The 12,651-nt window shown below is 39.7% G+C and overlaps 1 protein-coding gene across 8 annotated transcripts in view; it reads left to right on the top strand.

Annotated features, from left to right (window-relative positions):
* CHRDL1 (chordin like 1) overlaps nucleotides 1–12,651 on the top strand; it is a 127,205-nt gene that overhangs the window by 33,681 nt on the left and 80,873 nt on the right. For all 8 annotated transcript variants that reach the window (XM_061136335.1, XM_061136333.1, XM_061136332.1 and 5 more), the window contains exon 4: nucleotides 1,293–1,386. In XM_061136335.1, coding sequence (XP_060992318.1) covers nucleotides 1,293–1,386 — 94 coding nt within the window. The remainder of the gene's footprint in view (nucleotides 1–1,292; nucleotides 1,387–12,651) is intronic.

Raw genomic sequence — 12,651 nt, 5'->3', positions numbered from 1 at the left:
TCAGTCAGTGCATTAAAACAATGCTTGGTCATAGTCAATATTTGAGAAATGATAACTGCTGTAATATTACCATCATTATGGTTATTATTTTTATTAATGTTTTAGCTCTAGACCAGAAACCAATGTAAAGCATTAAGAAGGAATCAGTTTGACCTCAGCTAGGTAGAGTAGTTTTGATGTGCTCTGGTGATCTTACTTCAAGATGATACCACCTGGCTCTGAGGAGTGTGACATATAAGGAGGCTCTGTGGTGTTTCCAAATGTAGTGCTCCAAAAATTTATTCTAGGAAGTATGCAAGAAAAGAAAAAGAGTTGTGGTAAGGTTATTCGAATTTGGATAAAGGAAGCCTGAATCTTTAAGTGGCTAGGACAGTTATTAAACAGAGTATCTAGAGACTGAGTAACTGCCTGGTATGGTGTGATTGTGTCAGATTCTTGACCCAACGCATTGGAAATGGACAGCTAACCCTTGGGGACTGAGGCTTTGCTCTCTGCAGGGCAGTGAAAATGTTAATGTAATCCCAGTGCCAATGGCTCAAGTGCTAGGCATCTTCTCCCTCCATTGTCTTCATCACCCTCTTCCCTCACCAGAGCCTGACGGATATAACCCTTGCTTCAAATGAGTTATGGATGGAAAATGTTAATGCAAAATTGGTTTCCAAGGTCTTCCTTTGTTCTAGCAATGGCTGAAAGCTGTCAGAGCTAGGGATCTTGTCAGTGTAAATCAGACAAGGACCCAGTCGCCCCCTCCCCTAGTCATACCAGCTAATCAGCTCAATTCCAGACACTAGCTTGGTCTCAGAAAAATTTTGACTTGCAAAAGAAGTGAGGAGAAGAAGCACTCAGCTCACTGGATCAAGGCAGAGTTATATGGACTCCAGAATCCATGTGCTAGGGCTCTCTCCTTGCCCAGGGATGGGTAACAGCTCAAGGGACCCATTACTCATTACCCCTTCCTTCCATGGTGTTGGGCAGGTGATTATGAAATCCGACTAGGCTCTGAAGAGACGTGCAGAGCTAGGGAATGGTAGAAACATCACAGAGCCAAGTCAGAAGAAGCCTCCCAGTAATTGCAGGAGGCTTTGTAAACTGGGGTAGTAGTGATCCTTAGAAAAATACTCCAATAAACTTATCAGAAAAAAAGAAAGAAAAGGCTGATTTCATTCAGTTTCTCAGCAATGCGTTATTCACTGTCTGAGTGAGTCCCTGAATGACTGTTTCCCAAATTGGCATGATCCCAGTGACCTCTGAAAGACATTTGTTTTGTTGTCATTGTTGCCTCTTTCTTTCAGAATGGGAATGTGCTTTGCAGCAGAGTCAGATGTCCAAGCCTTCATTGCCTGTCTCCTGTGCATGTTCCTCATCTTTGCTGCCCTCGCTGCCCAGGTAAACCAGTTCGCCTCTTTCTTTCCCAGCTGTGGTTTTCCTTCCTCTTTCTTCCAACCCAACCCACCCCTTCTCCCTAATTCCCCAGAAGAAGAAACTTCCAGACAGGAATAATAATAGGACACGTTCAGGCAGCCTGCACCAGCCCCTAAATACTGTTTATAGCCCAATTGGGGCACATTCTAGGCTCTAATAAGTTATTTGGTACACAGTAACAGGTTTTCATTGGGCTTTTAATCATTTGAAGGTGCCTATCAATTGAGGGAAGGGAATTGTGGCCCAGAGATTTTTCTGTGATAAACAGTCTCTTCCTGCCGTGAGCAGCGGACACCAGGAGAGTTGTAGCATGGAGGCACGTGTCCTACGCAATTAGTGCTGGAATTGCATTTGAGCATAGCTTCTAATTGATGAGGGGCTGTTCATAAATCAAAGGAGCTGAACCAGTGAAGTTTATGTCAGTATAAAGCTGCTTGCTGGCTGAATGGTCACCTTCTCTAGACTGTACAGTTATTATGTATACACTGTTCATAGTAGCGCTAAGGGGATGGCAGGCAGATACTTTTTCACAAGGCTATTAGGACGTCTACCTTCCTGGTTGGCAGCTAGGGTGTTTGTCTGAGGCAGGGGCTCCCTCAGTGATACTTTGTTCATGTCTGACTGAGGCCAAGCTCCCACACCAGAGGAGTGCAAGCATGGAATGATTCAGAAAATGCCTGTGGGCCTGCCAGCAATCCTAAGAAAAGCTAAGTGATCATCTTAGCATCTGGGCAGTAGAAGCTTTGTAGTCCTATAAGTTGACTATGTTTCCCTCAAGGACAGAGTTGGGGCCCATGGGTGGACTTTGGGGGGTTAGCAAACCTTTTAAAATTGTTGGCAGTTTTTGGTGTAACAATGTATATGTGTAAATTCCTTTAGAGAAGATACATAGCTTTATTGGCATTCCTAAAGGGGTGTACATAACCATAAAAACATAAAGAACCATTAGTCTCCGTCATACATGGTGTTTTTTTTCAAGTAGTGAGGAACTTCCAGAACTTACAAGAGAGAAATGAAAAGTGTCAGGGCAGAAATGGTAGGACTGAGGCCAGGAATGAGGTTCAGTGACAACTCAGTTAACTGAAATGTTACAGGAACAGAGATTTTGTTGAATGGAGACCCTTTTTGTCCAATGGAGACCCAAACCCTTTTTGTCACCACTTTCATAACTTATGCTTTCTTACCTTGATAAATGGGCTTCCATGGTGGCTCAGCAGTAAAGAATCCACCTGCAGTGCAGGAACCACAAGAGATGTGGGTTCAATCCCTCGGTCGGGAAGATCCCCTGGAGGAGGGCATGGAAACCCACTCCAGTATTCTTGCTTGGAGAATCCCATGGACAGAGGAGCCTAGCAGGCTACAGTCCATGGGGTCTCAAAGAGCTGGACACGACTGAAGCAACTAAGCATGCATGCACATTGATAAATACACTCTGATGAACATCTGGGATTCTTTCCAGATGTCAGAAGATCATGCCGTGTCACAGGTTTATCATTCTTAGTATTGGTTACCGTAGTATATGCTTTAATGTATGAGAGACTGAGTTGGCATGTGATCAACCTTAAAGTTATTCTTTGAAATAAATCCCTAAAAGAGGTTTACTATTTTTGCATGTGTTTATTTGCTTCTTGGGCTTCCCTGTCGGCTCTGTGGTAAAGAATCTGCCTGCAATGCTGGAGACCTGAGTTTGATCCCTGAGACGGGAAGATCCCCTGGAGAAGGAAATGGCAACCCACACCAGTATTCTTGCCTGGGAAATCCCACAGACAACGGAACCTGGGGGGCTACAGTCCATAGGGTTGTAAAAAGAGTTGGGCATGACTTACAACTGAACAACAACAGCAACAACATTTGCTTCTTCTGTTTAAATTGCAAGGGTATAGCATGGGAGGATTTTTTTTTTTTTTTTTGCATCTTCCAGGTTGCCTTTCAAATAGCCTTATAAAATCTTCTTATCTCAGAAGTATCTAAAAGTGGTCTAATGTCATAGGAATTGATCTAAATGGCTGTGGAGAAATTATTCTTCCCTAGGAAGGAAGTTGGGGTAGGGCCCAGACACAGAGCATAGAGTGGAAGTACACAGAGTGGAAGATGGCTGTCATCTACCCTAACTGCATAAAGAGAAGCAAGTCCTGAGAAAAAGAGAAAGTATAAGCTAGCAGTTCTTTTAAGAGAAAAAGAAAGTATTAAAAGAATTAAGATCATAAGTCCCAGAAATGAGAAAAAGGAGAGAAATAAACATCATCATCTTTAAGACTTAAAAGATAGAAACAGCTATTCATTTCCTTTGCCGTCTTGTTCTTACAGGTCACTTCCTTGTGAGTTCATTTTTCTTTCTAACTGTAACCTTTAACAGTTCTTTCTGTAGGTAGTGGTCCTAAAATTCCCTAATCCTTATATGCAAAAATGTCTTTATTTTGCCCTCATTCTTGAGTGATAATTTGGCTGGGTATAAAATTATAGATTCACGTTTATTTTCCCTCAGCCCTTTGAAGATATTAATAAATTGTTTCATGACTTCCTTTGTTTGTGGATAAAAAGTCTGCTTTGATTATAATTCTTTTATACATAATTTGTCTTATTCTAGCTTTTAAGATTTTCTCTTTTTCCTTTGATGCAAACAAGGAGGTATTTTGATGTATGATTTATTTTTATTTAGCCTGCTTAGCACATGATTTTTTCCAGCCAATGGACTCGCATTTTTCTTCAATTTCAAGTTATTATTTTTGTGAAAACTATATTTTCTTCTATTTTTTCTCATTCTTAACCTTGTCTTTGGTGTATGTCATTGCATTTCATTTAATTTAAGCTCTGTGTCTCTTTATGTCTTTCTTTTTCCCCCTGATGATATATTGGTATACTCCCTGTAATGATATATAACTTAACTTGGCCTTCCAATTCATGAATTGTTTCTCCAGCTTTTTCATGCCTACTATTTAAGCTGTCTGTTGGGTTTTGTTGTTTTATTTTTAAAAACTGTATTTCTCCCCATTTTTGAATTATATATAAAAAAAATCTATGTACTGCCATTTTGTAAACCCCTGTTATTGTTTCTTGAGGTCTTGTTCTCTTATTTATTGCTTTAAGGTATTTAAATATTTATTTAAAGTCTATTTCTGATTGTTTAAATATGAGTATTTTCAGGTGTGAATTCTCACTTTTGTTAGATTTCTTGATAGCTTTCCTTAGTTCCAAATTTCCCCTTGTTTTTTTAAATTTTTGTCTAAAAGCTCATCATCCATGGTTTTTCTCTCACATAAGTCCTTCCTTTCTTGTGATAGCATTATTTTCAGGCCTTGTAGCTTACTTAGCATTAAACCAGGTTGTATGTTGGTATCCCACCTTGGACTCCATCATGTTTGAATAGTCTCCTTCTACCTCTGTTTTCTTGTGCAGGGCTAGTCCTTGGATTGGGACCTCAGCTGCAGCTGCCTTTCTTGGGCAGTCAGTCCATGCAAGAGAATGAACTTGGGTGGGCAAACTACGTCAGCCCCTGTTCACATGTGAAGAGTGTGACTCTTAAGTCCTCAGATTTATACAGGAAGCCAATTGTAGGCCATAGTTCTTGCTCAGCTGCCTGGATATAGCTATCTATATCTGATCTGAACTGCCAGTGGAGCATATCTTTTTGGCCCTCATTTATTGCTGTACTTTCATTTTGCCTGTGTTTTATTTAATAGAGTTTCCTTTTGTTTCTGAGGATGATTTTGCAGTTTCAAAGTTTTATTTATTTATTTTTACTTTTATATTTCATCTCTTACTCTTCTTTGTTTGGAAAATAGCACAGCATTTTCTCATGTGCTCTCTCTGCCATATTAACCTGGAATGCAAATCAGCAATTCTTTCTTTCTGTTGAAGATAAAACAAGAATAAACAGATTTAAACTATAGCAGAGAATAATGGAGTTTGATAAAAGAAAGAACTTTGGGACACAGTGGTTGTTAAATCCTAGAATAAATGACTAAGGAGAATTTTAGTCTCTTTACTGCATGTTTCTGGAAATAAAAAGGTATCCACCCATCTGAGATAGAGTTGGCATAGTTTTGCTTTGAGACAGGGCAATGGATGTGATGACTTCTCTGTATTCCTTCCACCCCAATTATTATTAGGCGTGAAGAAACTTATGCCTTCAGGGCCACAGGAATGTTTGGTCAAAGGAAGGGGCTCTAGTTTTGTGTCTTAACCCAATGGAAAGCACTGTGATGAAAACATATTCACTGAAAAATAGAATATTTAAATCCAAGGTAATGAACAAGTTCTATATCAATAAGGGAAATCAAATAAGGGAGCCATATATCCAGTGTTGTATATGCAATCTTACAACCATATCAACTTCAGGGAATGTTTAGTGGGTAGTGATGGACTTGGTGGGACGGTCCTACCTGCCATGCTGAGAGCCCATCTTCCACTGGAGGAGACAGAGGAGACTTCACCCCCCTGTCTGTTTCTGTGTATCCCATGGCTCTTGCTTTCTAAACTTCTTACCCCTTGAAATTTCCAATGTTCTCACCTGCATTTGAGCTTCTCTCTTGTAACTCCTGCTGAACCATGGAAATCAGAGTATGCAGACTGCTTTTCCAGAATTACCAAAGAGAAATCTAAATCAATTCTCATGAAGAGCAAGTGAAAACATTTTCTCCAGCATTTCCCTTGGTCTCCATGGTAGAGGTTAAATCTTGATCACGTACCACAGGGCTCTACTGGGGCCAAAGTGGCTGGTAGTACAGGAAGGGTAGAACATTCTTAATAAGAAAGTCAAGACTGTACTGGAGTCAGAAAGGTCATTAAATTCATTCCAGTCTCTAAGCAGGAGTCAATCTATTATCCCTAATGAGAGATTTGTTGGAATGGAATTTTATATCTTCTCTTTTGGAGGCAGTTGAATGGTAAAGGGGAAAGGGGGAGAGAAAGAATATGACTTGTTTCCTTCTGTTCTTCATGTATAGTTTTATCACCAAGAGATGACTTTTGTAGTGATTAGGAGCCTAAATCACAAAGTTATGTAACAGTTTTCTTAATTGATCATTCCATTAAGAATTTGTTATTCAGAATGGATAAATTTTGGTTCCATTAGAAGTAGTCCAACATTCCCGGGTCATTAAAGAGCTGTTATGAATTTGCCAAAATATCTGATTTGATCTGTTACCAGAGACTTAATCTAGTGTTTCCTTTAGGCTAGATGTGAGGTTTAGTTCTATGATATGGTTTTAGTAGAGAGACTGTGAGTGTGGTTTTGCCAAGAGAGGCACTCCTCACCCCAGTCTTTTACATTCCAGTTAGGTTAAGGAAACACCCTTTCCAAAAATGCCCTGTGCTCCCATAAGGAGATGCTGGAAGTCCCATGCCATTTCTCTCTCGACAGGAGAGCTAGCTAGTGAATATAGGCATTTCTGCCATAATGCAATATGTGCTTTTCTGAAAATCTTCCCATTCTGCTAAACTGTACACTGAAAAATAACAGGGCTTAAGGAAAAAAACAAGATTAGAGCGGACAACTCTGAACTTGTGCAACTTTGTAACTAGAGTACTAATAAAATAACTATACTAATAAAATACTAGTGTGGTTTAAAAGGCATCTTAGATTTCTAATAAAAAAAGAATATTACAGTAAGTAGAGACTTCATCCTTTAAAATGGTGACTTTAGCTTGAAGGAAGGAGGTATAAGAAAGGGTTGAGGCCACTGAGTTATAGAGACAAGAGAAAAATGCCCACGATCAGAATCATGTGATAAGCATTTGGAAGACCAAGCATATGGCCAAACCGAGCCAAGAGGAAGAATGTGTGGTGAATAGCAATAGGATAGAGTACTGTGTCCTTTCATGGTTTGCAGAATTTCAGTTGTGTTAAGTGTATACTTGGCATCTAGTTACTGTCTCTTGATGGTGCAAAATATGAATTTGCTAAGAAAAATCATGCCTGAACCAATGCAGTTTCTATTTTATATCAATATCATTTTCTTATCTACCACTTACATATGAACATGTTTGGATTACACAAGTCTATACTCTAGCAGAAACAGACTATGTATGATAGGAGGTAGCTATGTGGCATTTGGCCTTGGACAGTTTAGAGTGAGGGTTGCAAATTACTCAGCCACTCTGAGTCTTTTTTTTTTTTTTTTGTTCTGTAATCGCTGCCGTGTCTGCATTTTGTATTCCTGTACATTTGTATAAAAAGAGGAGTCTAGTTGTAGGACTATGTCTGTTTCCATATCTGCGACTTCCAATGTTTCAGGAATCAAGTAGACAAGTCTTTTTAGCTCCCTCCAATTGTTTTTTTTTTTTTAAGGGCAGAAGTTCAAGGGGGAGATGTATCTATTTTTTTGTTGTGGTAAAGTACACATAACATAAAATTTATGACTTTGCAGTGTATAATTCGTGGCGTTAAGAACATTCTTAATGTTGTGCAACATCACCACTAACCTAGTTCCTGAAATTTTTTACCACCTCAAAAAAGGAAACTGTGCCTATTAAATAGTCACTCCCCATTACCCCTCCTGCCTTAGCCCCTGGCAACCACTGATTTGCTTTCTCTTTCCATGGATTTTACTATTCTGGACATTTCATATAAATGAAACCATAAAATATGTGACCTTTTGCATCTGGCTTCTTTCACTTAGCATAACGTTTTAAGATTTATCCATGTTGTAGCATTTATGAGTAGTTTATTCCTTTTAATGATTGAATAATATTTCATTGTATGGATATACCACATTTGCTTATACATTCATCAGTTGATGGACATTTGAGTTGTTTTTACCTTCTGGCTATTGTTAATAGTGCTGTGAACATTCAGGTGTAAGTTTTTGTGTGGCATATGTTTTCTACTATTTTCAGTATATACCTAAGAGTGGAATTTCTGAGTCATAGGGTAATTCTCTGTTTAACTTATTGAGGAATCGCTTCCAAAATTTAAAACCATCTCATTTTTTTATGATTCATCTCTGCTGCCACCTCATGTTTGCTGCTGATTGCTGCTGTTGCCATCATCCATGTTTGATCGCCATTGTGCTCTTCTTGCTCCTTTTGCTCTTTTCTGAATTCTGTATTCACTTGCCTCCTGGGTTCGATTGAAAAAGATCAACTCCTTTTACATAGTAACAGCTAATTAACATATTATTTTCCTTCAGTAAGGGAACTACAAAAGTCATAGTATACAAGATGATCAGTCAAGGGTCATTTTTTTTCATACAAAAGTTTTTTTTTGGCTTTGAGGGATCTTCGTTCCCTGACCAGGGATTGAACCCACACCCTTGGCAGTGAAAGCACCAAGTCCTAACCACTGGACTGCCAGAGAATTCTCAAAAGATTGGTATATTTTTAACAAAACTCTTTCTGGATCCAGAGCTATCCAAAAGCTTGAGGATTCTGGAATGTTGGTCTCTGGGATAGCAGAGGTTATACTTTATTGTTAATATTATTATCATTGTTAGCATTCTTATACTGATTGTTGAGAAGTGGCTACAGAGATATTCGCTATTGATCAGTAGGCCCTCCATGTCTATACTGACTGCCCTGTTACCTTTTAGACCTCTTTCACTGTCTTCCATGCTTTATTTCCATTATTTTCCTCATACACTTGTTCCTTGAACACTGCAGAGTATAAAGGATTAAAACTTCTCCAGTAAAGTGGCACTTAGCTTGCCTTCTGCCAGGTGAGGTGATCTTTGTATCTGGTAAACCCTGGGGATTTAGTTGCTTTTTAAAAAAGAATATGATTTCCTATTTGTATTTGAGGAGCCCTTATGCCATATAAGAACAAGACATTTAGGACAGGTATAGCTTTCTGTCATGGTAGAGCACAGCTCTTCTATTTCTTTCTATGGATGTTAATCAAAATTGTCCCCACACAGAGGTCAAGAAGGTGGAGCATTATTGAGGAATACTGAAAAGCCCCATTTGTCTGAAATAAAATCTTCCATATGCTTACTATATTTTTAAAAACCTCCACCACCATTACAATCACTCTTCTGGGTTAAGACACTGTTTCCCAAAGTTTGCTGCAGGGAACATGATTTTATGGGATAATGATAGGGTTAACTAGAGAAAACATTTATATGGTCAAATAAACTCGAGAGTTTCTGGATTAGAGAAAGGTAAATAGGTTTCTTTTTTTTAAAGATAGGTTTCTTTTAATACAGGACTTCTCAGAGCCTTTAATATATTAATATGCATTATGAATCTATAAGTGAGTGTATGGGATGCAGTATTTTCCAAACTTATTCAGCCATAGGACTTTTTATTTTTGGCTGTGCCACATGGCTTGTGGGATCTTAGTTCCCCAACCAGGGATTGAACCCGTGCCGCCACAGTAAAACTGCGGAGTCCTAACCAGTGGACCTCCACGGAATTCCTGGGACCTGTTTTTTGTAGAGCATTTTGAAGGATTAGTGTTCTTTTTATGCCATTCCATTTCTAGAAGCTATTTATAGCAACAAGCTATTGAGAACTCCACAGACAGAGGAACCTGGTGAGTTATGGTCCATGGGGTCACAAAGGAGTCGGACACAACTGAGCAACTAACACTTATTGGTAAACATAATGTCTTAGTTTGGAGAAGTTCATTCGAGTAGCAAACTGTCTTAGAACAGGACCTCAAATTCATGTTACTCAAACTTTAGTGTGCTTAAAGGGATTTGATAAAATGCAGACTGCCCTACACTAAAATTTCTGATTTGTTTGGACTGTTGGGGGGTATTCTGCATTTCAAACAAGTACCTCAAGTAATTCTGTTGCACTTGGATGGTGGATGACATAGGGTAATAGGGCCCTGGGGAAAGCTTGATAAAGGAGGTCAGGAGCACTGCCCTTAGAGAGCAGTCCTGGGCAAGATCTTGGAGCAGAGGCCCCTGCACATCTGGAGGGCTGTGGGCAACTTGACAACATTGTTTCTCTGGTAATGGGGAGCACAGGCACACCGGAAACATACTTTGCCTGTGTGACACTCCTCTCAGATCAACCCTGCAGTGACATGTACTCACTGTTCCCTCTGGCTGGCCTCCCTATTCTCCCAGAGCTCCCACCCAACGCTTTTCTCTTTTGCCATTGTCCACATTCAGAGCCCCTGGCTGTCAGGTTCAGAAAGAAGGACCCTCCGTGGGGAGCTCACCCCTCTACCCCACCCATTGTCCATGACTTGTTGGCGAGAAATGAATGGCATTTCTCAGAATTAGCCCAGGAATTTCTGCTGATAAACAAATGAAACTCTCAAAGGGAAAAGCAATCAACATAGTTTGAAATAAAATCAGTGTTTTCAGCTTAGTCTGTTTTCAACTTAGTTTGAAATAAGAGTCACATCTAGGGTATTTTAAGGAAAGGATTAGTAAAATGTCCTTTAGGGAGATTTCTTCCTGATTGCAGGGCTGATCCAGAGATCAGGGCCTGCTTTCTGAGTAAGCAGAGCAGGAAATGATTACCTGCACTTCCTATGACCTGTCCTGTCAGCATTGTATCAGACTTCTCCTCTCGCACTCTACTTCCCTGCTAAGTTACCTGGTACCTGAAATGCTGTTATTCTTAAAGCTTCATCTTTTTATTTCAGACTTTGATTCCTGATAAATTAATCTCTCTTTGGAGGTGATAACTCTTATTAATCATTTTTTAAAACTTTTTATTTTTATATTGGGGTATAGCCAATTGTAATAGTTTCAGGTGAACAGTGAAAGGACTCAGCCATACATACACATGTATCCATTCTTCCCCAAACTCCCCTCCTATCCAGGCTGCCACATAACATTGAGCAGAGATCCCTGTGCTATACAGTAGGTCCTTGTTGATTACCCATTTTAAATATAGCAATGTGTACATGTCCGTCCCAAACTCTCTAACTATCTTTTCCCTTCGGCAACTGTAAGTTCATTCCCTAAGTCTGTGAGTCTTATTAATCATTTTTCATTTGACCAGCACACAAGATTTAGAAAACGGAATCTGATGGTAGTGAGTGGTGGTGGTGAGCTAGGGGAGATCCTGAGGCCACTAACCGCAGGGGCAGGAGCTGGGTGGGCATGGTGGGGGGTGGGGTGGGGTGGGGAAGATATGAAGGAATAAGCCAAGGAAATCAGGCTTTCAGTTCAGTTCAGTCACTCAGTCGTGTCGGACTCTTTGCGACCCCATGGACTGGAGTATGCCAGGCCTCCCTGTCCATCGCCAACTCCCAGAGTTTACTCAAACTCATGTCCATTGAGTCAGTGATACCATCCCACCATTTCATCCTCTGTCATCCCCTTCTCCTCCCACCTTCAGTCTTTCCCAGCATCAGGGTCTTTTCAAATGAGTCGGTTCTTCGCATCAGGCTTTACCTTTTGTATAGTCCTGCGGAGACCAAGCCTCTCTGTATTGTCAGGGATAAGTTCTTTATTCGTGGCAGAAGGCACAGTGATTTCTAGAATTAATTGCCAGCTCTCAAGTTTTTCATTTTGGTGGTGTTAATTTAAAACCAATATGTTACAGAAGTAACCGAATATCCTTGCTATCTGTTGCCTAGAGCCAAAGGGTTTCACTTCAGGGTTTTGGATGCAAAATGACTATAACCCAAAAGTTTTACCAGATTATTTGTAGCCACTAAGATAAATAACGGTCTTTATTAGAGTGATTTTCCTCTGATTTTTGTATCTAGATTTTTACACTGTCAGCTATTCCCTCAAAGTGATTTTAGAAACAGGCAGACTGAGGATGTCAGTTATTGAAATCTGTTCCAAAATCCACCTCCTCACAGGACTCCATTTTTTTGGCCATAAAAGTAGTCTATTTTAGAAATATCTTGATGTGTTGCCTCTTGTCTTCGCCACATACACTCTAAGACACAGAGAGTAGGAAGTGATCCAGCAATAGGTGTGTGCCTACTGAAACAGTGTTATCTTTTTTCAGGCTGCACTCCCTGAATTGGAGAGAGGTTATGAAGTATACATACTGTATCTTTAAAAGAAATGGATAAATCAAAGTTGTCTGCAGGAGGGGGACAAAAAAGGTTGTTTGGATATTTTTTTAATTGAGTAGAAAGGGAAAGACATCAAACTTGGGAGTAGAGATTACTTTTAAAACAGAGAGATAAGGTAAGTGTCCCTGCAAGTTTAGTTTTTCTCTCCTTTAGCAAATTTATGCAGCTTTGATGTCCTCACATTTATGAGATCATGCCCTCAGGGATCTAAGGTCAAATCAGAGTCCACACTCACCACCTTACCTTTTATAAGCTGTATTCCTTCATTATTTTAATAGGCGAAAAATGGGGGG

The sequence above is a fragment of the Dama dama genome, chromosome X (genome assembly GCF_033118175.1).
Source record: "Dama dama isolate Ldn47 chromosome X, ASM3311817v1, whole genome shotgun sequence".
NCBI classification, from domain to species: Eukaryota; Metazoa; Chordata; class Mammalia; order Artiodactyla; family Cervidae; genus Dama; species Dama dama.
This window is presented reverse-complemented; position numbering and strand designations above follow the sequence as displayed.